Source organism: Drosophila nasuta, chromosome 3 (assembly GCF_023558535.2).
Source record: "Drosophila nasuta strain 15112-1781.00 chromosome 3, ASM2355853v1, whole genome shotgun sequence".
NCBI classification, from domain to species: Eukaryota; Metazoa; Arthropoda; class Insecta; order Diptera; family Drosophilidae; genus Drosophila; species Drosophila nasuta.
This window is the reverse complement of record NC_083457.1, coordinates 23,629,467-23,656,634: the sequence shown is the minus strand read 5'-3', so window position 1 is coordinate 23,656,634 and position 27,168 is coordinate 23,629,467. Positions and strand designations below refer to the sequence as shown.

Here is a 27,168-nt window from a genome sequence, read left to right as displayed (position 1 = left end):
TGCAGCGCTGCTATTGCGTTGCAAGTATTGTGGACTGTGCTGCAGTGTGATGTGGCAGCTGGTCCAAAGGCTTTTAACATTTATAATGCGTCTCTCTATGAAAAAATTGAAAATTATTGAAGTTATGCCCCCAAACACACAAACGCACAAACTACCAAACTTGCCTTTTAGTGGGTCAATTTTATTCCAGGGTATTGTTGGGTATTAACATCAATAAATTGCGTTCTTTATGTAAGAAATAAGACAAAGCTTTATTTTATGGCAATCATAACAATGAAAACCATGGCACAAATAAAGTAAATCAACTCGTTATTTAAGCTCATTGCAATCACCGTTTTTTTATCATTGCTGTAAATAAATTACATGTTTTGTTATCATTTACAAGCCTTTTAATATTATTTTATTTCCATTTATGCTGTCTATTGAAAATTAAATTTATTTTCATAACACTTGTCACAGAGCAGACATCAATAATAATGATTGTGATCTTTAAAATTTGACAGTATTAAATATGTTATGTTATATGACAAGTAAACTATTTTATAAAATTGGAACTCACATTTAAGTAAGGGAAATTGAACATTATGGAATAATATTGACGATATTTTCTAGTGGAATAATATTGACTCTTTTTTCTAGTGAAATTAAGGATTATGATTAACATTTACTTCTAGGGTATTTCAGATGCGATCTTGCAATTACTTACTTTTACTTACCAAAGGCCTTGCCTGTATTTTAGCATTCAAATTTAATGAGTTTGCAAATTGAAATGAAATGTTTTTTGCGCAGACAATTTGAGCAAGAGACTACGAGTATGAGTTCGAGTACTCACAATCGCACTCACACTCGCATTTCGCATTCAAAGAATGTACTTACTTGTACTTGTACTTTGTCGATGCTCGCATATCAATAAATATGAATACTCTTTTATAAATACTCGTAGAAATAGCCAGAAAATGATTCATACTTTGTTGGGCTTAATGCGTGGGCTGGAATAAGTTGTGGGGAGGTGCGGAGAGTGTGGGCGTTCCAAGAAACAAACTGCGAAATAAGCAGAAAGAATGAACATATAAAAAATTAAAAGCTCTATATAATATCAATTAAAACAACAACATCTCGCAGTACTATATGCAAATTATGACAGCCTTGGGCTAAGCGACAATGAAAATGCAATGTCCATTGTAGAAAAGAATGCAGAAAAGATCTCCAATAGAAGAGGTTTATCGAGCGAGAAGAGCGAAGAGCGGATCGTCGTTTTCTTTTTTGTGGGGTGTGAAAGTGGACAGCGGCAAACGAAATTCTTTCTATCAATCTATTGTTGTTATTGTTGTTGCACGTTTTATTTTTATAAAATTCACCTCAAAACGGCTGATCATCAAAGTTGTTGCCGCTGGCTGGCTGAGAGCAGCATCGAGCAACTTTTCATTTTCATTTGTAGCACGCTCGCGAGTGGACGTGTCGCAGTTTCCTCAGTTCTTTCGCTATATAGCACAAATACCTATATATAGTATATGCATATATCTGCCTTACAAATATATATATCGAATATATATATATAGTGGATCATACACCTGCCGTGCAGCGCGTAGGGTGCGAAAAGCACCAGTGCGAGTATCGAAGCAGGATTAAAGAAAGTGTTTGTGCCCCTTCCAAGAAAAACTCGACTCATCTCGACTCGACTCGACTCGCAACTCGTGCAACTGAACGTGCCGCGGAGGCATGCGAATAAGTGTGCTAAAGTTAACCAAATTCAAATTGTCGAATTGCAGTGTTGCCCCCAAGTGAGTGCCTCGAAGTTGCAACATAATTGCAAGCCGAAAAAAAAAAAACTGAAGCGAAATGTGAATTGCGTTCGATGCGCGCTGATTATGTAAAATTCTTATTTGGTGTACAAAATTAAGCTGAAAGCTGAAAATGTCACCTGGCTGGGCAGACAGGAGAGCGCCGAGTCACCGCACCTCAATGCCACCGCACTGTCCCCGCACCACCCGCCGCCGCTGCCGCCCACAGCTGGTGAAGCTGTCAAAAATATTTTCATCTCGTTTTGTTGTTGCTACTGCTCAAAACTAATGCATACATATATCTATCGCGGGCGTTTTATTAACACATTTTAGCATAATCACATTAAAAATACATATGAATCGTGTATTTGCTTTTTTATGAGTTTGTATTTAGTTAGCCACGGTACACGGCAGATTGCTCATACGCCGCGTTACCGTGTTATTTTTAGTTCTATTCAATCAGCGACATTTTACTCAGCTTTTTTTCGAATCTTTCTTTTTTCGTTTCTACTTTGTGTGTGTTGCTTTTTTCTCTCAACTCTCATCGCTCATCTATCTGGCTCTGCTTTTTGGTTTCGCGTTTATTAGTTTTCCCTTTTTCTTTCGTTTTTGTTTAGCAAAATTTCGCGCACCGAAAAATTCTTTTGTCTCTTTGCGCACTTTTATGGCTCTTTTCGGTTTCTTTTTTTTTGATTTGTATCCACACCTGATTGTTTATGTTGCGAATTTTTTGTTTGCTTTAACACACATTGTTTTTTTTTTTCATTTTTTTTTTGTTGTTTTTGCTCAACTTCTATTTTATTGTTATTTCGCTTTTTTATTTATACTTTCATTTGGCATTTTGTGTTCATTGTTTTTCACGAGGCGCTAAATAAATACACCGATTAAATGCCACTCAATTTATGGAAAGCGATTTTCTCACATGGTTCGTTAGGCGCCAGCCCAAAAGTATGCAACAGATTCGTGGAACAATAACAAAACGTGAGCTCTGCTCGCTGCTGCAACAGAGGCACAGCACATGGTGTACCGCACGGCGTATGCGTGATATCGAAGTTCAAGGTCACTCACAGCGTAATTAGAACACACAAAAACGAGTTGCATTTGCATATTGAACAACGTTGCAACGCATTGGAAATGGATAATCACTGAATGTGCGAATGCAGTCGAAGGAAAAGTAATATCGCAAGTGTTGCCACGTTTCCAATTCTTGAATAATTCTCATCTGCAAGCTGTGCCTCTTCAGGTTGGCTGCGTTTTGTCAGTGCAGCGATGAATACACTTGCAATATTGAGATGCTTTGTTAATTAAGCGAAACATTTGCAATCAAGTTGAATGTGAAATATGCAGGCAGAAGTTGTTAATGCTGGCCCTCGATGGAGCCAATGTGGCAACATTGTTTTGCTGCGGTTCTTTTGTCGAAATGCAATTTAATGCGACATCCACGGTGCGGCTTTAGCTCATAATGATAATGAGCAGGCAAACAATGAATGCAATAACGCATCCAAATGGCGAAATTCATCAATTCGTGTACGCTACCGGACTATTTGATGTGGTCGTCATGCATGCTCACCTCGAATATGCAATACGCAGTGGGTGGAATGTGGATGTAGATGTCAATGTGGGTGGCAGGTGGCAAGTGGAAAATGGCGGCGAAGCTACCTCGTCTAATTGCAGTTGAATGGCAGCCAAAACTCAAGTGATTAATCATGCGATTTGGCAGCTGCATTGAAACTATTTCTTTCTCTCCCTCACTTTCTCTCTATGTGTTTTTCACTTTCTGACTCTCATTGTCTTTGTCTCGCACTTGCAGCCAACACAGTTAACAGCGACGCAACAGGGCCCCAACGGGCGCCTCGGATAAACATTAGGAACAGGAAGTCGAAACAGAGCGGAAGAAGCAAAACAACAAAAGCCACTGTAAGTAAACAGTATATGAAAAATATAAAATAGTTAATAATTGAAATACACTTAGCAGCGGCAACTTTTACGCAAATCAAATTTCATTCACAAACTGCTAAAAATAATAAATGCAATTTGTTTTATACATTTTATGGCCAATTTATGGATAATAAACAATTAAATTAAACGTGATAGATGCGGACCATAAATTTAATTAAATATGAGCGATGATAATTTTCAGCACAGAAATCGTTGAATTATTTTTTAATTTCTTTCGATTTGCAATTCTTTGCCTTGATATATTCATGTTTAATTTGTTGATATTGCTTTTTTAATCGTAAATTCCTAGCTGCTGAAGACTTGTCGAAACTTTTGTTGAGAAATTGTGAAGTTGAAATAATATTAAGATATTAAATAGTTGCAGCCATAAATGAAGTGTTCTTAATAGGCAGAAGTTTGCCAAGTTAAATAGTTGAAAAATGCAAAAAAGCCTTTCTCGCTCGTTTCGCACTCTTTTTTCTCGCAACTCCCATCTGTAGTCTGTGAAGTTTCAGCTGCTGCAGTTGTATGTTGTTCTATCTCGGCGATTTCTATTTATAGCACTTGAATTTGCAGTGCTATCTTTAGGCCGTCAACACAGTCTATAGTCTACGGTCTACAGTCTTTGCTTTGCAGTCTGTCTGTCAGTCTGTCTGTCGGTTGAATTCCGGGCAAATCGCATTATTATTTTTAGCGCCTCTTTCGCACTCCTCCAAGGGTCTCACACGGATTCGACCTTGAGCTCTGGGTGTGTGTGTTGGTTTTTGTGTGTCTGCTTGCAAAAATTGCCAACTCATCGTAGCGTCGAATCCCTTTGGCTTTGCTCAACCAATTGCAAAAAAGCGTCACATGCCAGGCAAAGAGCTAATAGACCCCATGGCAAGGTATTTGCCTTTGTTGCGATTTTCTCTCTTTGTTTTTGCTATCAATGTGTGTTAATATTTAATATTAAATTCAAGTTGTTAATTGCCGTTTATAAGTGGAATTGTTGCTGAGGTATTTGCGAAGTTGCAACAGTCGCAACTGGAGCGTAATTCAAACAGCCCAAATATCGTTCCAGTTTTCAATGGAGTTTATTTATAGGCTTTACAGAGGCCCATAATACTTACTGAAAAAGACAGAGAGAGAGAGATACGCACGCACACAAAGATACTTAAGATGCTAACGGCAAATGCCGGCAGCTTTATTAATAGTCAGTCATTTGATGACGTCAACGCCTGGCCAGATCTCTGCCTCTCTTTCTCTCCATCTGTCTGTGTGTGTGTGTATGTGTGAGTGTTAGATAGGCAAATTACATTGTTGCTGTAGGCCGCAATTAGCAGCGCTTTCTCGTGGTCTGAAGTCAAAGGAAAACAATGTGAAAACTTCATTTCGATTCACACACGTGCAACAAATGTAACTCATTAATGAGCTGAGCGCATAGCTATAGCTATATAGCTGCGAGTACGCAGCATACATACGCAACTAGCTCACAGATACTCACACTCACATACTGACGTCGACGATGTTGATGCCAAGAATATCTTTGGCGTGTGTATTTCGATCGCGCGTTTGTTTGTTTGTATCTCGCAGTCGTCTCACGGCTCTCTCTCCACGTATTGCTGCAGATACAGATACAGATGCTTATATATAGATACACACACAGCGCTGATTTTTCGTATATATTTAAAATATAATACAGTGCTCTTGTTTTTTTGTGTTAATTTCTGCTTTGCTTTTATGCCGTTGTTGCCTCATGTGCTTGGCAATTTTCAGCTGCCTTCAGTCGGTTTTTACATTTCCAATCGAATTATACGAGGCGCGTTGCGAAAAACTAGCAACGCATCGAATTCAAATGAAAATTCTCTAACGCAATTCGAAACGATTATTTTAATGCATATCTATATATACGTAATTAAAATTGAAAAAATAATAGAAACCAAATCTTCAAAGTGCTTGAGTACAATTCGATATACGATTTGATGCCTCGCGTTTAGCTGAAAATATTTCAACTATTTCAACTATCACAATAAATTGAATAAACGAATCGGTTCTATCACCGATACCACTTACTACGCGCTGCCCGCTTACCCGCTATCCGTTTACCCGTTACGGTCTTTTATCTAGTCAAGTTTCAAACCAATTGCATTTTATGATTGCCTCTGAGTGCCGCTTTGACACAGCAGCAGTGGCATCAATAACAACAACAACAACAAAATAAGAGCAAAAACTGTTTCCGATATCTACTGGTGAGTTGTGAAAGGAGAAGGAGGAGGAAACTAGGGGAACAAGTTGCGGGTGTTTTTGGTTTTTGGGTTGCGGTTTTGCATTTCGCTGGCCCTGCCAAATGTGTGACCCAAATTGTTGTGTTTCTGTGCAATTCAATTTCTATTCGCATTTCGTATTTCGTATTTCGTGCTAGTATTCTTCTACTGCTGTATTTCGTATTTGCTTTTGCGCTGCGTGCGGTTTGTTCTTGTACTTGTGACAGGCAATCGCTTTATATCCATCATCGAACCGTCGATTTTTGTCACTTGCGACAGCTGGCGAATAGCCTGACCTATATACGAAACAGCAGCGCAAATTGATGTATTGCCATGAGGATTGAGAATACATATTGCAACTCACAAGATGCAGTTGCAGTTGCTGTTGCAGCTGGCAAGCGTCCAGGGTCAATAGCTCTGCAAGACTTTGAACTCGTTTCTGTAATGAACTCAAACTATTAGCAAGCATTTCCGTTTCCGCCGGCCATGCGTCTGTTTCGTTTTGCTACACAATTTGCTAATTTTAAAAATCAAGGTTAATGCTTTTGCTATATACTCGTACATACATACAAATAGCAAAAGATACTTGATGTATTTGGCTGTTGTATTGGATGTAGAATAACAAAACATTGAGCAACTGTCCCCATCAATCTTGCCCACACTCTGCGCATTCGGCGAATAAACAATAACAGAGGGAAGGCTGACAAAATAAATAACAAATATATGCTCATTGATAATTCAATTCATTGGCTGCTCATCAATGAGCAGAGGAGATAGCCAGCTATTTATTGTTTTAATAATTGAATCGATTGAAATTTCAGCCCTAGAGTCTTTTGAGTTTTATCGGCTTAATGAAGATGACAATCACTTGCTTAAATATTCGTAAGATATTTGTCTGCACATTCTGTTTATTAAACAATTCCAATTTCAATTTGAAAGCGTCGCCGGTTCGCCTTTAGCTGCTTTAGCTAACCAAATTATAATAGCCAAACGGCAAATGCTGCTGTCAAAAGCCAGCTCGTTGTGTAATTGATTTTACTGAGCTCGGATTTCGGGCATATTATTTTTAATGCATTTGTTTATGGAAGTGCAAATTAAAGCGCTGCCAGTGCGCTCAAGGACATAAACATATTCTCAAATTACTTTCAGCCTTGATGCTGCTGCTGCTTCAGCTGCTCTTGGGTTCTATTTTGCTTCCCATCGGTTGAAGCTGCCGCACAAAGTTGCCGCTTTCTATGGCCATTCAAATTGTGCATTGAATGTGCTTTGAAGTCTGGGCAAAAGAACCCGCCCCCAGCCTCTTTTTGCTGTCCAAATTTAACTAAGAATACATATGAGTGCGAGCGAGCTGAATTACACAAAAAGGGAAATGGGGAATATCGAAGAAGGAAGGACGCGTTGCTTGATGGTTCCTATTATGGCCGGGCGTGCCTTTCATTTTAATCCTTTCAGCGCCAATTCAGAAATGCAATTGCAAAATTAGTTTCGCCGCACACATGTGGCTCCCACTGCCACGCCTCCGGTCCATTCAAAATAAACTCGCCCCTGTCCCCGTCGCACTTTAGCATACCACACCTCTCTCTCGCTCGCTCGCTCAACTCTCCGCACACAGAGTCGTTACGAGTACGCACAATTTGAGCGGACGACAAAATTTCTATTCAATTTGATTTTAAGCGTGTTTTCCAGTTAATTGCACGCCATTCGCATGAGTTTTTCAACAACTGACAAACGCCTGTTGCCAGTCGAGTGAGGAGTAAAGTGGAGAGTGTGAGGCGCAGCATACAATGTGAACTTTTGGCCGCATTAAAGCAACGCTTTAAATATTCCACACGATAATGGCAAACAGGCACACGACAATTAGTGGTGCACTTCGATGTTTATTTATTGGTGCAGGAAGTGCGCATTGCACACACACACATATACAAATAGGCGTAACGAGAGGCGTGGCTGTAACGTATCTCTTTTTGCTCCTGTCCGGAGCCGGCTGCTGACGTGGCGTATACGCAATATGCGCGACAGCAGCAGCAGCAACGGCAGCAGATTGCACGTTATTGCATTTATTTATACATCATATAGAGCAGAGATGAGGGAAATATTTTTGGGCTTGATGGGGAAAATGTGTGTCATTTTTATTATTAAAAGCACAGCGCATTTTTAGCTTATTTTCGGTTGAGAATTTGCACTCGTTGCCAGCTTGCCAGCTTTTGACTGCTTGAATTACTTTTTCACTTTCGCTCGAATCCCTTTGCGCGTGAATATGAAAATCTAATTTTGTGCACTCGAATAAAAACATTTGCGTTGCTTTAAAGCAAGCAAAATGCCACAACTTACCTCTCTGCATCGATTTAATGTCAAATGCAATTGGAATTTATTTCACTCGCATAATGTTCGATGCGAAAATGGCTTCACAAAGCTTCGCATCAAACTAAGATTTGCATCGGCAAATTCCATTCAAAACTGCACTTTCTATTGAGCTAACAGGTATTTGCAATTCATTTTTCCATTCATCTGATTGCTGTTGCAGTTTGCAGTTTGTGTTGAGCTTTCAATGAGTTCTTTTGGGGGCAAAACTGCAAACTGGAAACTGCAAAATCGATTTACGGCAAATGAAACAAGCTGCAAATAGTTTGTTGTATTCATATTCGTATTATATATAGAATAAATATTTGTTGCCTGATTTGATTGCTTTGCCAACGCATTGTGTGGCTGACTGAATGATGTGTGAAGTATACTTCAAATTCACTCTCTCTATATCAGTGTGTGTGCAGACTCTTTGAGGCTCACCTCAAGTGTGCTCATAATTAAGCTGAGTTATTGGCAATTAAATTGCAATAAAGCCGCACTTCTCTCTCCATTCACGGCATCATCTTCGCTCTCATTCGTATTCGCATTTCTCCTGATGTCTATTTACATTTGCTGGCCGCATTTTTGTGTGAGCCGCATTGAGTACTTTTAAATAAACCGCTTTTAATGAAGCCAGGCTGTAAGCAGATTTGTGGCTTAGAATATTTGCCAAGGCTAAATGAACCCAACATAGGATGGGGGAGGTGGGGTGAAAGAAAGTGAAACTGAAGCTGAGGCTCCCCGATTTACGACAATGGCGCTGAAATGGTCAATTTATTGTATGCCTCTGCCGCTGGTTTTTGTTTCTTTTTGGGCCTGATATTTGTTTCGCTTCTTTTGTTTCTGCATTTTTTTCTGCTGTTACTGTTGGTGGGTCTGTCCTTGTGCTTATTCGAATGTAAGGACTCGTAATGTAACAATCCGATTTGGTGGGGACAGCTTACGACTGGGGGCAGGAGGCAGGCGGTTGGGACATCTTATGATGAGCTTAACGGCGGGAGGTACGCGAATTTATAATGATATGAATATCAAATTGACAGGACTTTGTCTCTCTCTCATGCTATCTAATCAAATCAAGTCAAGTCTAATGATGTACCCACTCTCTTCCTCTCTATTTCTCGGTTGATCTTGCAGTGAACCATGGAACAATTCGAACAGTTGTTGACGTGCTGCGTCTGCCTGGACAGGTATCGCATACCGAAGCTGCTGCCATGCCAGCACTCCTTCTGCATGGAGCCCTGCATGGAGGGATTGGTCGACTATGTGCGACGTCAGGTAAGATTACTTATTTGTCACATACTCTCTCACTCGCTTTCTCACTCTCTTTCAATGGTATATAAATTTGTATCAGGAAAAGAAGTCATAAATCATAATCACAGCAAATGCATAAGCCAAATGGTTTGGGTGCGTGTGGAGTCTGTGTGTGTGTGTGTGTGTGTGCGGCGTGTGTGTGAGGCAATCTTTGGTAAATGCGGCGTATTTATTCAGCGGCTACGTCACATGCCAAAAGCTGCTTAATAAATCGCTCGGCAAAAGCCCGAAAAATCGCATGAGGGAAATGAAAACAAAATGTGTCCAAAGGCAAACTCAACATTGAAACGAAACGAAATGAGTTGGGTTTTTCTTTTTGTTTTTCTTGTACGTAATTTCTTTTCTCCCTTCCCTCCTTACGCTTCGTTCGTTGTTGTCGCTTGCGGCGCATTTGCGTCGATTTGGCTTTGCTTGATTCTTTTTTTTTTTCGTCAGTTTCTTTTCTTGTTCGTGTCTTTGTTGCTGTTGTGTTTTCCGCTGCTGAAAAATTATAAAATTTACATATAAACCAGGCGCATACACGTACTTATCTATACATACTATATATAAAAATGAATATGTGTCTACTTCGCTACTTATAGCCCCCGCTTCTCACTCTCTGATTGTGTGCGTGTGTGAGTGTGTGTGTGTGTGTATTTTTAAATTTGTTTTGGCTTTACGCCAGCAACACGCAAATAATTGGTAAGCATTTTGCCATTGTGTAGCGCATCCGTTGGGCGAACTGCCAAAAACTGTTACCAATAACTGTCTTCAGCCTCTGCCAAAAGCACCAGAGTTAAGCCACCGCTCTCTTGGAGCCAGGCGTGGACAGAGATCAAACAATTGCGACACGTTCAAGATGCCTCCACATAATAAATTATTCGATATGTTGTGAGGTTTTTTAAAGCGTGTTACATTACAATTAACAAATGATATTGAGAGTTTGGTTTACTCAACGTTTTAATTACACAATTTTGCAGGTCAAATGCCCCGAGTGCCGTGCTGAACATCGCATACCCTACAATGGAGTGCAGGCCTTTCCCACCAACGTTACGCTTCAGCGTTTTCTGGAGCTGCATATCGAAATTACCGGCGAGTTACCGGATCCCACCTCAGGTGAGTTTGCTGCCCACTTTCCTCCCCCCTCGCAGGCCATTGCAAGTGGAATCATCAGTCATTCTACAAAACTAAATGAATATTCATTGGCAAAGATAAACAGAGCGTTTGAATGGAATTTTGTTATTGCATTTTAAGTAGAGCTGAAAAATTGAAAACTGTATCTGACATTTTGTCTATCCAAATGTATTCTCACTCTCTCTCTTTCTCACTCTCTCGTCCGCTCGTTGTGTTTGCCTAACTGTCCGTCAGGCCAACTGTCTGTCTCTCTGTCTGTTTGCCCGTCTGACTGTTTGGTTATCCTTTTGACGGCATCGTGTATGAAATTGCTGTGCAAAATGCCATGAAAGATGAAATTGCAATTGGCATTTGCACATTGAAAATGGATTTTCATAGCGTTTTGTTTGCATAAAATATTTTTAATATATCATATATTGTTAAAGGCATTTTGTGCATTGTGATAATTGCAACTTTTTGGCCGGTACAAAGGTCGAGAACACAAAAAAAACAAAGTAGATATTAATACATTTTTGCTTTGCAACAAATTTTGCGTTACTTTAATTAAATTCTTCAGCAAAAAAGATACACAAAGGAATTAAAACAAGCAAAAAAACAAAAAGGACATAAAAAAGCAAAAAGCAAATGCCATTGCCATAATATTTGGTTTCCAATTAAAAATCGACTGCTTTGTGTGTGTTTTGTCGCCGTTTTCCCTGCTCCCTTTGCTCCCCCCTTTTCTGGTCATGCTGTTAGCAATTAAAACTAAGCAAAACGTAAATTGATTTTGGTTCATTTTGTGTGGTGTCTCGCTCACTGTGTTTGAATAATTTACATTGCGGCGCATATTGAGGATCAGGTTGTAACCATGACTATGCAAATAACTTGAAAGTTGATAGTCGAAGCAAATTGCAAATGACAATCACAACGTCAACGACAACGTCAACGACAACGACAATGAGAACGACACTCATCAGTAAATGCAAATAGTAGCTGTTAGCAGCACAGTTTTGAGTGTTGAGTGTGCTGTGTCCTGTGTGCTGAGTGTATTCGCAATCAGTATCAAACAGTTAATAAGCAGACAAAGCATCAAGTATTTTTGACAATTTTCTGCAATTGCTATGCAAATGTCTGTATTATAGACAATGAGCGAAAGTTGCTGTTGCTCCTGCTGCTACTGGGCAAATCCTTTCAAGCCGCCGCATGTTATGGATAACTGGATGCCATGATACAAGGACTCGCAATCTCATGTAGTATTTGCAAATTCACTTTTCCATATGATTACACAAGAAAATACAGCCAACTATTGGCGCAGCACAGTCAACATAGCATACTTTTCAGGGTGTAGCAAGTTTATTGTCAAGCACAGAACAGCAGAGCACAGCAGAGATTGCAGAGCAGAAGCAGAGGTTCATCAGACAAGGGAAAGAGTTGGCAGCAATAGTGGGAGAGGGTGATGGGGACAGCAATTCATGCAGAAAAGTTTACTCTGTGACTGTGACTGTGATTCCAACTGCACATTGTTGTCAGTGCGGGCGATGGGCGGTGGGGAGGGTGAACGGAGGCGACTGCTCGTTATTTGCATTTGGCAGAGCCAAGACATCGGCATGTCCTGGCAGGATGTGCCTGCCAACGACACATAAACATCTAGAACACATAGAATAACGCTTAGGTGCAGTTGATTTCTTGCATTTGGCGACACTCTTGAAATCGCATTAGTTCCCTCCATTCCCTCCCCTCCTCGCTCACTCAGCCAGCGAATGATTCCTGTTGCTGTGTTATGCGTTTTGTAAGCGCAGTTGCAGTTGCAGTTGCTGTTGCAGCTGCAGTAGCTGCTGCCAACACTGCAAAATTGATGGCTTAGCGGCCTGTCAACGGGCCCCCGCCGTTGGCATTTGATTGCACAGTTTTACGTTTTACACAGTGAGTGTGACAAGTCAGCGCACGGTTAACATGACTTTGACTTTTTCCTGGTTATTTGGCAATGCTAAACAAGCCGAAAAGGAATGCCAATTGATTGCACGTTCTCTGGAATGGCAATTGCCAAAAATTGCCATAGCCACATAGACAGCTTGTTGGCTGGCACTGTTTGGCTGCCACTGCACTGCCTGACAGTTGTTTGTGGCCACAGGGAACGTTCTGGGATTGGGATTGGGATTTGACACGCTATGTGCATATTGGACACTTGGCAAAAGCAATTTTGTTGTAGTATCAATTTTGGAATGCGTGGCAATCGTTTTCATTTCAACAGTTTCACTTTAGCAACATTTTTTGTACTCAATTGTTAGTGTTTTATTTATATTGCTCTTTATTAAAATCTATGTTTTTGGTTGCAACTGTTTCGAGTGAAAAAGATGCAAATTTTATTTAGACTCGAGCTTAAACTACTCTGTTTTATGTTCACTGTTTCAGTGTTTTATTTTACGTGACAAATTAGTTAAATGGTAAAATAAAATTTTATTTTTTATTAGATTTGCTTTCAAATCATGCGTTTACAATCTTGAATTATTTCAAAATAGCGTTATATTTTAATTTTTTATGTTTCATTCCAACTCTCTTTGAAAACGATATATATTCATAATGTTAGCTCAATTTGCTCTATTTTTCCACTGTTCTGTATTCTGTTTCAACTGCTCCTTGCAATTCAATTAGTCTAATTCGAACTCCTTTTCAAGTTTTCATTCAAAGAACTCTGTTTCATTTTCACTGTTCGCCATTTCATTCGTCAATGCAATTCCTGAATGATTTAATAAAACCCCCTTGTTTAATGTTCTACTCCAATTGTAGGTCAAATCATGGAGCGCTGCGGCGTTTGCTCCGAGAAGGCCTATCTCTCACACTGTGCTCACTGCGAGAAGAAGATCTGCGAGGACTGCAAGAGCGCCCACATGGACATACTGCGTCGAGAGATTACCCGCTTCAACTCACAGGTGAACAGCCATTGATATACGATACTCTTTTCTCTTATGCTAATAAATTGTTTCACTGACAGATTCGTCGCAGTTTGCATAGGCTGCAGGACTCGTTGGCCATCATCGAAAAGAACACGATGAGTCTCCAGACGAACGCGATAAGCGTGACAGAGGAAATCGACGAGATATATAGACGAATCACCAAGGCCATCAAGGATAGATCCGATCAGCTGAAAGGTGAGATCGATCGTTATTTGGCCGTGGAGCTGCGCAATCTGATGACGCTCAAGGAGAACTTGGACCTGGAGATAACCAACATCACCAGCAACTGTGACATCGTGGACAAATACATGAACGAGACCGTCGAATGGGATGACTGTGAACTGATGGACACCAAGGAGATCTTCTTGAAGACCGTCGAGTTCCTCCGGCACTTTGAGTACGAGAACAACGACTACAGTCGCCGTGTGCGCTTCCTCGTCTCCATCGATCCCAACCAGCTGGTCATGAATTTGGCCACTTTTGGTGATCTCAACATAGCGCCACACTCAACGCCCGGCGGCTCCGTGAGCAGCTCACATCTGGCACCGCCAACCACCTTGCAACCCGGTTTGATGCGCTCCAAGAGTGATCATCGCCTGGCTACACAGTTCCGTCAACAGGAGGAACGTGGTGGCTACAACGATGAGCCCGTGCTGGGCGGACGCAAGTTCGGTGAGCGTCCACAGCGCATTGCCAAAGATAACAACAACAGCGATCGCTATGGCGATCGTTACGGACGCTCTGAGTACGATTACGACAACGACTACGAGAACGAACCGGCAAGTCGTGCTGGCAAATCGTCACGTTTCCGTTCGCGCTTTGTGCGTTCCCATCAGAATGAGGACTCGGACAGCGAGCAGCAACAGCAGCAACGCCAGCAGGAGATCGAGAAGCGCAAGGATCGTGTGCTCGACAGCGAGGATGTCTCGCGCGGTCAGCTGAGTGGCATCATTCGTCTCAGCGACTGCTCACGCGTAGTGCAGCGACTGGCGGACATTGGCAAGGAGAAGAAGGAGAAGAAGTCCGATGCCGCAGTTGCAGCACAAGCCGCCGTTCAAGCAGCCATCCAGGCCCAGAAGGCAGCGATGCAGCGACAGCAGCAAAAGAATCAACAATCCGCCGCAGCCCCCGACGAGGATGAGTTGGCGCGTCAAAAGCGCAAGACTGCCGCATCGAGTGGTGCGGCAAGCTCAACGGCAACGGACTCCAGCAGCGAGCAGCGTCCCAACACGGAGCGTGTAACGGCACTGAAGCGTGGCGGACAGGGAGGCAGCGAGGAGAGTGATGGCGGCAGCAGTAACCAGCAGGCGGCGGCCTCTCCAGTGCGTAGTGCGGCGACGACAGCACGAGCCGAGGTAAGTGTGAGTGGGGCAAATGAAGAAGAAGAAGAAGAGGAGGAAGAAGATGACGATGCGGCCAGTGACAGTGGCAGCGACAGCAGCGAGACTGAGAGCGAGACTGGAAGTGAGAGTGAGGCAGAGCAGGAGCAGAAAGTCGAGGAGGAGCAGCAAGTCGAAGAGGAGCAGCGAGTCGAAGAGCAGCAACAGCCAGAGACAAAGCAACAGACAGACTTTTTAACGGTGCCCACGGTAGGGGAAGATGATGGTGACTCTTCCTCCGAGTATGAATACATCGAGGTGACAGCCAGTGAAAGTGAGGAGAGCGATGAGCGGGCTGAGCAAGAGCCGCCTGTGATTAATGTGGTGCCACCGGAGACAGAGCTTGTGGAGAAGGCGGATGAGCATGAGCAAGAGCTCATTAGCGATAGTCATAAGGAGGAGCCAGAGAGATCAGCTGAGGCGGTTGTCATAGCTGAAGAGGATGAGGAAGATGAGTATACAGAGGAGGAAATCGAGGTGACCGACGACGAAACGGACTTGGACTCTGAGCACACAGCTGAGGGTGAGGCTCAAGCTCCGATTGTAGAGGAGCCAGAGGAAGATGATGATGTGGAGGAGTATGAAACGGATGAGGATTAGTTTCAATCAGTCAGTTAGTCAGTTAGTCAGTCAGTCAGTCAGCGGTGCTTGTTGTCTGTAAGCTGCCACGTGTCACGAAGCTGCTGCACAGTATTCTGTTGTTTGTGTTACGTATACGCCATGTTTGCCAACTGTGTTTTTGTCCAAAACAAAACAAAATAAAACAAAACTCTTCTTTATTTGTGTTCACTTTTCACACTTCCCCCTGCTCCGTAAGTCTGTAACGAAACAAAAGCAAAAAATTACTTACTGTTAACCGTTAACTATTTACCAATTTACCTGTTACCCTGTTACCTGTTCACCTGTTCACCTGTTTATACCTTTTACCTTCTTACTCTGCGCCCTAACAAATGTTTTGTTTTATGTGTACGTTAAGTTTCATTCGTTTATTTATTTATTTCACGTTCCGTTCCGTTTTTTTGTCTTGTGAGCGCCTTTCATTTTATTTTAATGCTGTTTTGGGTCCAACCTTTTCAACAACAACAATAATAATAATAATATAAAAAACCTAATCGACTAATGGCCGTAAATGCACTTCGGCATAACAGAATATTCAATACACTACTTGCAAAGCGAAGAGTTCATTGTTATTGTTCTTAAAAAAAAGTGACGACCCAAAGCAGGGACATCAGAAATTATGAATTGTACAAAATTTTGTAGGCATACTCGTAATCGTAACCATTTTTTATTCATCATACATACTAGTAATTTAACATCTATTACCTTGTCGTTTTATGCTTAGTTAGAGACTGCAAAAAGTTACAAATAAAACGAAATTTTTTATGTGAAAATCAAACAAAAAACAACAAAACCAAAGTGACTTGAAGATAAACTTTCTATGTCTATGTCTATCTGTATCTCTTTCTTTCTTTCTATTTCATTGTTTTTGCAAGTGGACAAACGATGTGGTAGTGATGTTAATTTGCTTAAACCTTACTAAATATCTCTATTCGATTTTGGCCAACACCAGAACCAGCTAAATAAACCGCCAAAACGCCAAGCGAAAGCCCGAATCTCATTTATCTTTGCCTTTTCCTTTTCTTTGTATGTTTTTTTCGTTGTATTTTTTATTTCATTGTCACAAATTTCTGATGTCCGCTGTATATATATTTGTTGTGCGTATGCGTCTGTGTGTGTGTGTGTGTGATTGTGAGTGGGTGTCTCTGTCACTCTCTGCCCATCATCTCTTTCGCACAATGTTTTTTGCCCGTGCACTACATTGTCGCTGTTACACAAAGCGCAGTTCAATGGGAACATTTCAATCATGTCTGTCAGCGTTGCTGCTTCCTGTTGGTATGCGTGTATTAGTATTAGTGTGTGTGTGTGACATATGCGCACTCGTTGCATATTTGTCTTGTTTTGTTATCCAAGTATTTTTGGCATTTTTAAATGTGCAGACTGCGTACACACACAAAAAGGTCGCTCGATACCTTCCGGAAATATCGATGGCCACAAATAACGGCAAATTGATGAACTCATTTTCTAAGGGATATGAAAATGGTTATTTTTAGTTATTTAAATGAATTCATGCAAATGTTACGAGTCACTCTCGGCAAAAACTATGTCAGCGTTTGGCGGCGGCGTGCGTCATATTTTGTGTTCTATGGCTGAGTTTGACAAATGCCAGGCGTCCCGCAACGCATCCTCCTACGCACACATAACACACCCCCACACACACATCGTTGTCAATTGCAAATGTCCAGAACAATATCCTGAATCCTTGTCCGTATGCATAGTCATTGCCACAGTCATCATCCATACGCATATCGGTATCTTTCTCTCTACTTTTGCATTTCGTTACGTTTTGCTCGCTTGCAACCCAACAACAACAACAACAACATCAACTACAACTAACAGGCTGACAGCGCCACAGACTCTGATGCAACTCCTACTCCTACCCAACAGTCCAAACCGGCCGTCTCCGCCCAGGTGGCAGCGGTAAAGAAGACCCAACGCTCCGGCAGCAGCGACAGCAGCGCCTCCACCGAAAGCTCTGCCAGCTCAGCGGCCGCAGCGGCAGCAGCAGCTGCCAGTGCAGCGCCCAGCAGCAGTAGCAGTGCACAACAGAAGGCAGCGAGCACAGCGCGTTACTCGACGACACGCGAGTCAACAGCTGCGGCGGCAGCGACGCCCGAGAAGAAACCGTTTGTAAGTCGCTTCTTGCCGCAGCACAGCACGCCGGCAACTACGACGAATGGTGCAGACAGCAAGAAGAAGGCCGCCGAGTCCGAGTCGAGCACCGAGGAGGAGACAAGCTCCGAATCGGAGTCCGAGTCGGAGGCGGAGGGCAAGCCCAAGACGAGTGCGGCAACCAGCAGCAGCAGTGCCACCAAATCGACGCCCAGCAGTGCAGCCAGCTCGACAACAGCAGCCACCACATCGGGCAGCTCGTATCGGGATCGCTTGGAGGCACGACGTGCTTCGCGAGACGACACCGCTGCCACATCACGCAGCAGCTATGCCACACCTAGCTCTACTAGCAGCAGCGGTTACGGTGGCAGCAGCAGCAGCAGCAGCGCGACACGCACTCGACCTGTGCCTGCTCCGCATCATCTGAGCGAGAACGAGGATCGCTATGGCAGCGGCAGCGGCAGCAGCAGGTATTTCCATCCGAATTTCCAAGTTTTGCAGTAAAAAAAGTATTCAATATTTATTCGCTAATCTGTGCATGGCTTATGTTTTAATGTTTGCTATTGATTATGGCCTTAAAGTAGCAAAATAATTTATGGCCACAAACGCACATTCACTCACATTCAAAAGCGGCATGCAAAATAAATGAACTTACTCTCTTGGGACTTTAACATTTTACAATAATTGAAAATATTTGCGAATATGTCTAAAGACATTAATTACTTTTGCAGTTGATTTATGTGACTTTTAAAGTTGCAATTTAATTATTTTGTGTGATTAAATTACTCATTTAATTATTAAAGTAAATAATCGTCATTTACTGCAAAGGGTATTTCATGCTCGCAAATTGCATTTACTCAGTCTCTAATTGTGTTTTTTTATTTGCTAGTTGATAATTGTGGATGCAGTTGCATTAATCAAATTACATTAATGCAAAATACGAGTGATTAATTTAACTTTGCAATTAGTAACATAATATGCTCAAGCACAAACACACACACAACTACTAATATTTTTGTTATTTGTACAAACAATTGCCATTAAATTGATATGCTTAATGAAATTAATTGATTTCTATTTAGTGTTCAATATGCCATTGCAGTTGCCATTTCTATATTGTTGTTCTTGTCTATATGTCCATATGTTTGTATGTGATTTCTCTCTGCTGCAGCTTTGTACTACTGCGTGACATTGGCATTAGCATCGCAGTGGCCATAATATTGCTCATACGCCTCGTGTGGCGTCTAATTGTCAAGTTCATAACCTTTACATAATCGTCGCCAGCGCCGCCTTCGCCTTCGCCACAGCCAAAAAGCCAGCTATAGGTAAACAAGCTCGTAGTCAACGTGTCTCTCCTTACTTTCCCTCAATTCCCTCCTCAATTGAATTCCCGTCGAATATATATTTGTATTTGAATTCTCACACTGTTTGCTGTATCTATGTATCTGTATCTGTGTTCGTCTTTGCAGCGCACTGCCCCTTAGCATACCGTACATAAGTAGACCCTACCGGGCCCGCTACCGAAAGCGACTTGCGGATGTTACACGTCAAATTAAATAAATAGATGCAGAGATGCCCCTCAAATCTCTTTCCCCCATTTTTCCCCTCTTGTTTTTATTTTTTTGTGATGTTTTCATATTTGTTGTGCCCATTAAATGTGCAACTGCATTCACCGAAATTGACTATTTATTCAATTCTCCAGTCAGCCATTATGCCATACTTCAATCAGCCTCATTCATTAAAAGCCATTCGAAAGTTAACAAGAAACTAACAAGCGCACCGCATACAAAGTTTGGTTGCCCAAGTATCAGAGCTCAGACAATGACAAAGGCTTTCACTTAACCCCAGGAGGCACAATAAAACATTTGAGAATGCGAAAATAGAATACGAAGAAAAAGACAAATAGACTAAATTATTATAAATTTTATAATAATATACATCAACGCTGACATTGTTTCGTTTGTGCTTTTTACTTTGAGCACATTAAATAAAAGAGAATTTATATGGCTTTGTGTAGCTGCGATTTTTCGCAGAATCCAGCGGGATTCCTGTGAATTTATGTGTGCTGGCTGACATTTTTGAACAGTCAAAAGAAATGTTCTTCTTAAATTGTATCATGAGGCACATTCAGATTGTGTAGCAAGGGGTTAAAGCAAGAAAGTGAGGCAGCAAGTCAACTAGAACTTGAAATAAGTTGACGCACATGCCACTGAGCTGCTGTTGCTGCTGCTGAGGCTGGAAGTTAGAGATGATGGCGTTGCTGAAAGCACCACTCAGTGGCTTGAAAGCAACTTCAATTCAATTCACACAGCTGAGGAAGCAAAAGCAGCAGCAGCAGCAGCAGCACTTCAGTGACCTTTCGAATGCGAAGCAAAAGGGTTCAACGACGTTCTGTCCTGTCCTGTCTTTGTCATTGTGTTTTTGTCTGTACTTTTCCTAATTTACTACAGCGTCAATAATATATTTATTGAAGCCTTTCGGTCAGTTTGGGTACAAATTTCTCGGTAATATAATTAAAACTTGATGCCATCAAGAAGTGCCAGCCAGCTGTTGTTGTTAGCGAAGTAATTGTTCAAATATTATGGGCTGCGATTTGCTATTGTTTTTTTGGTGCGCTTAAAGCGACATTCTCGACATAACAATAAAATATGCTCGAGTGAGCTTATACATATACATATATATAGTATATAAAGTATGTGAGGAATTTGGTTTCGCAGCTTGCCCGCATTTCATTGGTTATTTTTTTTTTTGTTTTTTTTGTTGCCATCTCATTGATTGCATGCCATTGAATGCTGCAGCAGCAGTTTTCTGATTCTGATTTTATACAGTGCTTCCTTTTTTTTTCCTGTTATTTGTTAACTTGTAAACAAGTGCGAAGCAATTAACCAACTCAAACATACCACGAGAATCAGTTGTTTCGCATCCATTTCACCATCTCACCATTTCAACCATTTTTTGTGCCTCTTGTTTGTTTCATTGTTTTGGTCGAACTGCAAGGGCATATTGAATGTAATCGATGAGCAATGCAAAAAAAAGTAAAAACAGAATCAACAAAAAACCCATTGCTTACTTTTATGCGCTGTCGCACAGAATACACGTCACAGCAGCTGTTGATGTGACAGCCACATCAACAGCAAGAGCAACAGCCACAGCCACAGCATCAGCATAATACTCAACTAATAAGCTTTTTGTGTGTTCTCTTTTACAGTACTTTTTTGAGTAGCATTAAATAGTATGATAAGTGTATCCTTTTTGTTGTTGCTTTACTTGTAATAAACTGTTGTATTCGTAGTTGCTATCTATACTTTCTGTAATTTGCCGTGTTGCTTTGCCAATCAAACTACCAAACTACCAAAACTACCTTGTACCCTTTTGTATCCTTGTATCTATCCACCTATGTATTTACCTATCCTGCCAAGCTGTCGCCAATTGGCGACATAATTTCTCGTACTTAACTTTCTTGCTACTTTTGTATAACTTTTCGATAATGTGAAATGTGAATTTAATTAGAAACTTTTGCGAGCGCATTGTTGGTTCCGTCAATTTTTTTTATTGTTCGTTTTCGTTTTGTATTTTAATTGAATTTGGTTGCCTAATAAATGAGCCAAACAGCACAGAGAGAACCAGGGTTGTAGAAGCATATCGAGTTGTAGACGAACCCCGAACCCGAACCCGACATCGACTTCACTCTTACTCTTTACTTTAACAGCGACCCGAACTTGAACTCGTTACACAGATAAAAGCTAGTTAAAAGTTAGTTCATTAAGCGGTCGCGGATTTTCCCGAAATGTGAGGGGCTTACAAAGTTTTGAGCCAGGTGCGAGGCAACACACACAGAACACCGTATAAAACCGAATACCGAACAGCGAACACCGAACAACACTCAACACTGAACACAACACTGGCAAGGCAACAGCTACAACAGCAACATCGATAACAACAACAACAACAACACCAACAATGCAAATACAGCAAAAAAGCAACAACAAATCGCAATAGAGAATATAGAAATGTTAAAAGCAAAATAGACAAAAAAACCAAAAACGAATCAACATTTTTTCGTAGCTACACAAGCCGCTTCCTAAACAAAAGCAAGAGCAGCGCCATTGTGGCGCAACCCTCGCTCTCCACGCCCACCGCCTCCTTTGATGAGGATGCCAATGGCACCGGCGACGATTCGGACAGCCGCTACGGCACGGGACGTTCCCGTTATCTGGCCATGAAGGAGCGTCGCACTCGACTCGCCCGCAGTCGCTCCTCGCATCAGTTTGGCAACGACGACGACGATCTGGATGAGCCCGTGTCACCGACAACAGTCTCGCCATCCGCTTACTTGGCCTCAAGGTGCGCAGTGTAACCACAACCAACCAACCAATCGAATCCAATTCCACCAAAAAATATCTGCAAAAAAATTATTGAAAACAAATCCCGAACCAAAATTTCTCAGTTGTAAATAGGATGCTATTACGGTTGTATATATATATCGCGCATATCTTAAGTATCTTATATATACTTGTATAATCGGTGTCTATATCTGGGCGCTTTCATTGTGCGTGTGCTCGTCCTTGTCCTTTGCCTATTGCCCCTGCCACATGCCCCCGACCTGCCCTATCTCTCTCTTGATAGTCACGAGCGATTTTGATGAATTATTTTTGAAACATCTTTTTATGAGTTTTATTTTATAATTTTTTTTATGAGTTTCTCTGCGTGCTCGTCCCACGTTTCTCCGTTCTCGTTCTCGTTTATGTTGCACTCTACACACAAACACACACACACTAATTCAAAGTTATAATTATATTTTTGATTTCGTTTTGAGTTCTTTTCATTTTGTATAATTTTTTATTTAATTTTCTATGTCTACAACAAAAGAAACAGTAAACCAAAAAACAAATGTTACTTAGCGCGTTACAAATTAACCGATAATTAACAGGAAACAAGCCACAATTTGTATAGTTCTTTGGAAAACAGTTGCCCACTCTGTACAAATCTCATGCTCAGTCTCATGAAACTCTCTCATCACGCAGTTCCATTTCAGTCGCCGTTGCAGTTTGCAGTTTCAGTAGCTCGCCTCATTCATCATCAATCAGCCGACATCCACATTAGAAACAATCCCACAATCAAAATCAATCTTTGAACGAGAGTTGTTCGAACAGTTTCATGAATATTGCAATTAATTGGATTGGTGTAATTAAACTGATTCTCAGAGTGATTACACTTATCTGACCTTGTGATATTTGCCAGCTGCCTCGCTTAACTTTCGACCCGACAACCTTCCGCTAATCCAACAATTATATCTTACAGATACAGCGGCTATGGCGGCAGTGATTTGTCTCGCAGTCGCTCGACGCATGCGTTGAAGTCACGCGACAATTCGCCGATAACGGATCGCAGCGTGGGATCTTCGCGCAGCGGTCTGGCTAGCAGCTCCACGGACAATAAGGACGGCGAGGCTTTGAGCTCCTGGGCACGCTACCTGAAGAGCAAGTACGGCAACAAGAGCTCAAAGGATGCGCCCAGCAGTAGCAGCAGCAGCGGCGTTGGCAGCAGCCGGGACAGTCACGCCTCCGGCTCGACGGGAGCGTCAAGCAGTGGCCGAAGCACGGCGAGCGATGTGTCGCGACGTCTGAGCTTGGGTTTGCCATTGCGCCAGGCGAATGAGCTGGCCTCATCCGATGATGACGGGTCAAAAAACGGGCTAGGCTCCCCTACGTCCCCTACGGTAGCAGCAGCAGCCGGTATAACCGGAGTGGCAGGTACTATCCCTAAGCAGGTGTACCTCCGCAAGCGTCAGCAGCTGTTCCAATTGGGGGGCCGGGGGAGCGAGCCCGGATCCTTTACGTGGCCGCGCGGTCTTGCCGTCGGTCCCGACAATAGCATCGTCGTCGCCGACTCGAGCAATCATCGCGTCCAGGTCTTTGACTCCAATGGCATCTTTGTCAAGGAGTTTGGCGAGTATGGCAACGGCGAGGGTGAATTCGATTGCCTCGCCGGCGTGGCGGTCAATCGCATTGGCCAGTACATCATAGCCGATAGGTGAGTTCAACATTAAAACATCCAAAGTCCAATTGTCCGCAGTCAGCTTGAGAGTTACTCGACCGTTGCTCGAGCTGCTGTTCTCAGCTGCATTTTAATTAAGTCGAAACAATAGTCCATGATTAATTCTCGGACTTAGCTGCCATGCTTTTGGGGGTCGCAGCTGCATGTGGCTGGTGTGTCCTGGACCTCGTGTCCTGGTAATTGGCACGGCTAAGCGCATAATAGCCGCGTTAATGAGAAACATGTGCGTTGCGTCTCCTGCTCCAGTTCTCAGTTCCCTGTTCCAGCTCTCAGTTTAAGCCTCATGTTCACTGCTAACCTTTTTTGTTGCCTTGTTTATTCCCCGCTTTTTTTTTTTTTTTGGTATACTTGCTACATACGTGTATCTGGGCAGCCAATCTTCATGCTTCATCCGGGCTGTCATTGTCTGACGAAAAATCTCGTTAAGCACCATCGTTGTGCACGGCTCTCGGCTCATTGTGTGCCTCAACTTTGATTTTGCACGTTAAGCGGCTTAGCCTAAGCCCAACACCCCGACACCCACCCCAACACCTCGCCAGTCAAAGACCCCCGCAACTCCCCCTATCACCCCCTAACTCCCAAAAGCAAGCGTATAAAATGCGTCACAGTCTGTCGTCCTCTCCCTTTCCCTTTTGCCATACGCACACTCACCTAAAGTTCCGGCGTAGTAATGAGCTCGACTGTGGCCATTTTGTAATTAATGAAGAGAAGAGTTTTGCACATTTTGTTGCTCAGCTGCATGCACAGCACACTCTATTAAAGTAACGTATTTTAGATAAACGACAATGCATGGAAAAAGCTTTATGCATTTTCTAGTTGATTTAAATTGTCTTTGCTGAAATTACAGTGAAATTCAAGAACATATGAGTTGGAAACAGTTTAAATTATAAATCGAAATTAATTGGGTGAAATTTAATACATTATTTATTTACAATTTAATAAATCAATGTCTCACTCCAAGAAGCGAAAATTGGGTCACCAACAAAACAATTAGGTTGAGTAATGAAGTTAAAATAGCCTTTTCTTGGAATATTGTAATCTTCCGCAATATTTCGTATATAATTTCATAAATTCTACTCATTTATTGTCCAGTTTAAACCTTCATCTTGGAGTTGTTTTCTAAGAACATTGTAAACCCATTTCGAAATAATTTGCTTAAACTATAAGCAGCCAGATCCCTTTTTGCAAGATTTCTTTGTTACTTACAACTGTTTCTGAGTGTCAAAAATGGCTGCTTGATTTAATTTAATCAAGTGTTTTTCTTCGAAACTCAACTCAACGACAAGCACATTAAGGAGCATATTTAATTGTATTTATTTAAAAAGTAATTTGCTGCGCTAAGGGAACCCTTACGAAATTCTCTTAAATGGCATACGATTATGTGTTGAGTATTGAGTTTTAAATTTGCATCATGTTGTCGCATGGCATTTACACGAGCTGCCTTTCAACTGTCTCTCTACTATGTTGCAGATACAATCATCGCATACAAGTGCTTGATCCACAAGGACGCTTCTTGCGCGCCTTCGGTTCGCAGGGCACCGCAGATGGCAAATTCAATTATCCTTGGGGCGTAACAACCGATGCACTCGGCTTCATTTACGTTTGCGATAAGGAGAACCACAGAGTGCAGGTAATGGCTGCTTCTTTCTATTTGCATGCAAATATTTATAATCATCAGCAGCAGCACAGCAACGGCAACAGCAACGGCAACAGCTTCAGACTGAGCCTCGCTCGAGAGAGTCTTGCCCAATTTGTCACACTTGAACTACGGCAGGCAGAAGGCAACCTCAGACGTTGGCCTTCAGCCACTGACACGCCCACAATGAGGTAGAGCAATTTTCATGCGCTTAACTGCAATATATTCGTGTACACACATACAGAACACTGATGGACTCTGGGATGAACTCTGTGTGGAATTGTGCTTGGATTGACTCAACTTCGACTGCTGGACTCTGCTGTTGCTGTTGCTGGTGGTGTGAAAGTTGTTATACCTTTTACTATTCTCTCTTTCGTTTTTTTTTTCTGCATTACATTGCAATTGGATAAAAAACTTATGAATACGTTTCGTTTCATGTTGTCGCTGTTGTTGCTGTTGGTCTTGGTCTTGGTGGTCAGGTTTTCCAATCCGATGGTTCCTTCGTTGGTAAATTCGGTTCCTGTGGCCGTGGCGAGGGCCAGCTTGAACATCCGCATTATATAGCCGTATCGAATACGAATCGTGTTATTGTTTCCGATTCGAATAACCACAGAATTCAGGTAAGCTGTCAGTTCACATGAACATTTTTAATTAAAATATGTTCCAGATTTCTCACCACACCAACACTTTCTCTGTCTCTCTCCTTTTTGCACCCATCCAATTATGTGAAATTACTTTAACCTCTGTTTCTTACTTGACACAGATATTCGATGTTAATGGCAAGGTGCTGTCTACAGTGGGTGGCGAGGGCTCCGACGATGGCCAATTCAAGTTTCCACGGTAAGAAATTCGAATTGCACCCATTTAAAATTGGGTTTAATAATTGTTTGGAATTGCAGTGGCGTCGCTGTGGATGATCAGGGTTATATATTTGTGGCCGATTCGGGCAACAATCGCATACAGATCTTCAATCCCGATGGCAGTTTTCTGAAGACCTTCGGCTCTTGGGGCTCCGGTGACTCGGAGTTCAAAGGACTCGAGGGAGTGGCCATCATGTCAAACGGCAACATTTTGGTTTGCGATCGTGAGAATCATCGTGTCCAGGTGTTCTAGGCCACGCCCACATCCATTGCATTACTTGGTTTACTTAATACGATTTTCAATTATAATTTCTAAAACAATTTTCATTATTGATTTGAGTTTCCTTAAAAACAATTGAATGTCGACATTTCTAGGCCTAGAAATCAATCAATCATTTAAGTAACAAACTTGGAAAATGAAAAAAAATCGAAAAACTTGTTAATGCGAGAAAAAAAGAGGAACTATAATACATACATATATACATACTATACGTACACACATAAATATTTATTGAATAAAAAAAGCAAAGCGAAAACTCGTCAGAGTTGGAGTGAAAGAGCACTTGGTCCAATCATTTAGCACACATAATGAATTCACTGCAGTCAGAGCTTGGCCTAATTGAGATTTATTTGGCTGTGCAGTGCTGCTCCCACAACAAATTTCCACAGATTTTGCTGCCTGGCTGCCTGCCACTTTATTAAATTAAGATGTTTTTGGGTTGCAAAATGAAAGTTTTTGCTACGTTCCACATAAACTATATGGTTTAGCAGATGTGTGCGTTTGTGTGTATGAGCACAACAACAACTTGAACAACAAGCACTGAAAGCAGCTGTAGATTTATGT

At 41.9% G+C, this 27,168-nt stretch overlaps 1 protein-coding gene across 11 annotated transcripts; it reads left to right on the top strand.

The window, feature by feature from the left end:
* Window positions 1-1,426: 1,426 nt before the first annotated feature.
* Window positions 1,427-26,881, top strand: LOC132793261 (RING finger protein nhl-1). 11 transcript variants are annotated; one of them, XM_060803018.1, is made up of 14 exons: window positions 1,429-1,781; window positions 3,592-3,698; window positions 9,440-9,580; window positions 10,576-10,711; window positions 13,496-13,638; window positions 13,701-15,017; window positions 16,535-16,549; window positions 17,547-18,241; window positions 21,837-22,115; window positions 23,073-23,804; window positions 25,299-25,458; window positions 25,944-26,084; window positions 26,228-26,304; window positions 26,364-26,881. In XM_060803018.1, exons 3-14 carry the CDS (start codon window positions 9,446-9,448, stop codon window positions 26,575-26,577), a joined length of 4,044 nt encoding a protein of 1,347 aa, XP_060659001.1. In that variant the 5' UTR covers window positions 1,429-1,781; window positions 3,592-3,698; window positions 9,440-9,445; the 3' UTR covers window positions 26,578-26,881. The 11 variants fall into 11 exon arrangements, with proteins under 11 accessions (XP_060659009.1, XP_060659007.1, XP_060659001.1 ...); XM_060803026.1 differs by lacking the exon at window positions 16,535-16,549 and having other exon boundaries at window positions 1,427-1,781; window positions 13,701-15,518; XM_060803019.1 differs by lacking the exon at window positions 16,535-16,549 and having other exon boundaries at window positions 13,701-14,984; window positions 17,499-18,241.
* Window positions 26,882-27,168: the final 287 nt, after the last annotated feature.

Bases quoted from the DNA above. Each gene is read 5' to 3' on its own strand.
- LOC132793261 (XM_060803026.1), top strand. From the start codon at position 9,446: ATGGAACAATTCGAACAGTTGTTGACGTGCTGCGTCTGCCTGGACAGG. The intron at 18,242-21,836 runs GTATTTCCATCC...ATTTTTTCGTAG, and splicing joins AGCGGCAGCGGCAGCAGCAG to CTACACAAGCCGCTTCCTAA. The intron at 25,459-25,943 runs GTAATGGCTGCT...CTTGGTGGTCAG, and splicing joins AGGAGAACCACAGAGTGCAG to GTTTTCCAATCCGATGGTTC.